The sequence below is a fragment of the Notamacropus eugenii genome, chromosome 5, assembly GCF_028372415.1.
Source record: "Notamacropus eugenii isolate mMacEug1 chromosome 5, mMacEug1.pri_v2, whole genome shotgun sequence".
NCBI lineage: Eukaryota > Metazoa > Chordata > Mammalia > Diprotodontia > Macropodidae > Notamacropus > Notamacropus eugenii.
This window is the reverse complement of record NC_092876.1, coordinates 90,598,886-90,600,345: the sequence shown is the minus strand read 5'-3', so window position 1 is coordinate 90,600,345 and position 1,460 is coordinate 90,598,886. Positions and strand designations below refer to the sequence as shown.

Here is a 1,460-nt window from a genome sequence, read left to right as displayed (position 1 = left end):
CATGTTTACCTCCAAAGTCTTTTTTCTTCTCTCTTATTTCTCCTCAGAGAGTGTCTGCAAATACATGTGTCTTTGCTTGAAGTATGAAACAAAAGGTTTTCTCTTATTCCAAGTTCTCACAACAGCTCTGCCCCTTACACAGAAGAGCAGCATTGGGTAGTAGGTTCTCTGCCAAAGAGGAGAGTTTAATCCAAATACATCAAACTTGGCCCAGGGGTTACATTACTAACTTTTATATTCCCATTAAAATCTAACATGGCATCTAATAAATATTAAAAACAACAACTTTTGTCAAATTCAATTAAATTCACTTCTCTATGACTCTACTGCACTGTAACCTTTTAATTGCTCATTGCATGTGATAACAAGGAGATTGCCATGCTTACCAGTGTGGGTTGTAAAAATCTGAAGGGACTGTAGACTCACATCTCACAAAACAATATAAATAAGAAAGATTGATATTTCTGAACAATGTGGAGAACCAATGTTGTTGGCTATGCCAAAATTCCCAAAGATTAGGGCAGCTCTTAATGGTATAACATTTTAATAATGCCATTTCTAATTTCCTTGGTCTTTACTCCATAGACAATGGGGTTGAGAAGAGGTGGAACCAAGAGATAAAGGTTAGAGAGAAGGATGTGGACATAGGGGGGAATCTGGAACCCAAACCTGTGAGTGAAAAAAGAGAAGAAAACAAGGAGATAGAATTCAAGAAATACAAAGATGTGGGCAATGCAGGTGTTGAAGGCTTTGAGTCGAGCCTCTTTCTGTGGTAGGCGGAACACCGCTATGAAGATCAGAATGTAGGACAGAGTAATGAAGATGATGTCAAAGCCTAGGATGGTAAAGGCCACAAACAAACCATAGGCCTTGTTGACCCGGATGTCATCAACAGCTAGCTTTACAATGGCCATGTGCTCACAATAGGTGTGGGAAATGACTATGGTTTTGTAGTGTTTCAGACGGCATTTGATAAGCACAAGACATGGAGCCACCAGAATGGCAGCCCTTAATGTCACCCCAACTCCAATCTGGGTGAAGAGTTTTGGGGTAAAAATAGTAGTATGTCTCAGGGGCTCACAGATGGCCACATATCTGTCCAGGGCCATGGCCAATAAGATGCCCGACTCTATGGACTGGAATGTGTGGATGAGCCACATCTGCAGGAGACAGGCCTCAAAGTGAATGTCCTTCAGATTAAACCAGAAGATGCCCAGCATCTTGGGTAGGATGCAAGTGCTGAGGGCAATGTCAGTGACCCCCAACATGGCCAGGAAGAGGTACATGGGCTTGTGGAGGCTGCTCTCAGATCGGATGATGAACAGGAGCAGGCAATTTCCAACCATGGCAATGACATACATGGTACAGAATGGAATTCCAATCCAGCACTGCAAAGCCTCCAGGCCAGGTATCCCAATCAGCAAAAGTAGGGATGGCATGAAGACTGTTTCATTGGCCAT

General features: G+C 42.7%; 1 protein-coding gene across 1 annotated transcript; it reads right to left on the bottom strand.

Annotated features, from left to right (window-relative positions):
• Positions 1–527: 527 nt before the first annotated feature.
• LOC140508685 (olfactory receptor 52A5-like) lies at positions 528–1,460 on the bottom strand. Its single transcript, XM_072616575.1, has one exon. It carries the CDS (start codon positions 1,458–1,460, stop codon positions 528–530), a length of 933 nt encoding a protein of 310 aa, XP_072472676.1.

What these genes read in the sequence shown, in the direction of transcription:
- LOC140508685 (XM_072616575.1), bottom strand. Translation starts at nt 1,460, where the DNA reads ATGGCCAATGAAACAGTCTTCATGCCATCCCTACTTTTGCTGATTGGG.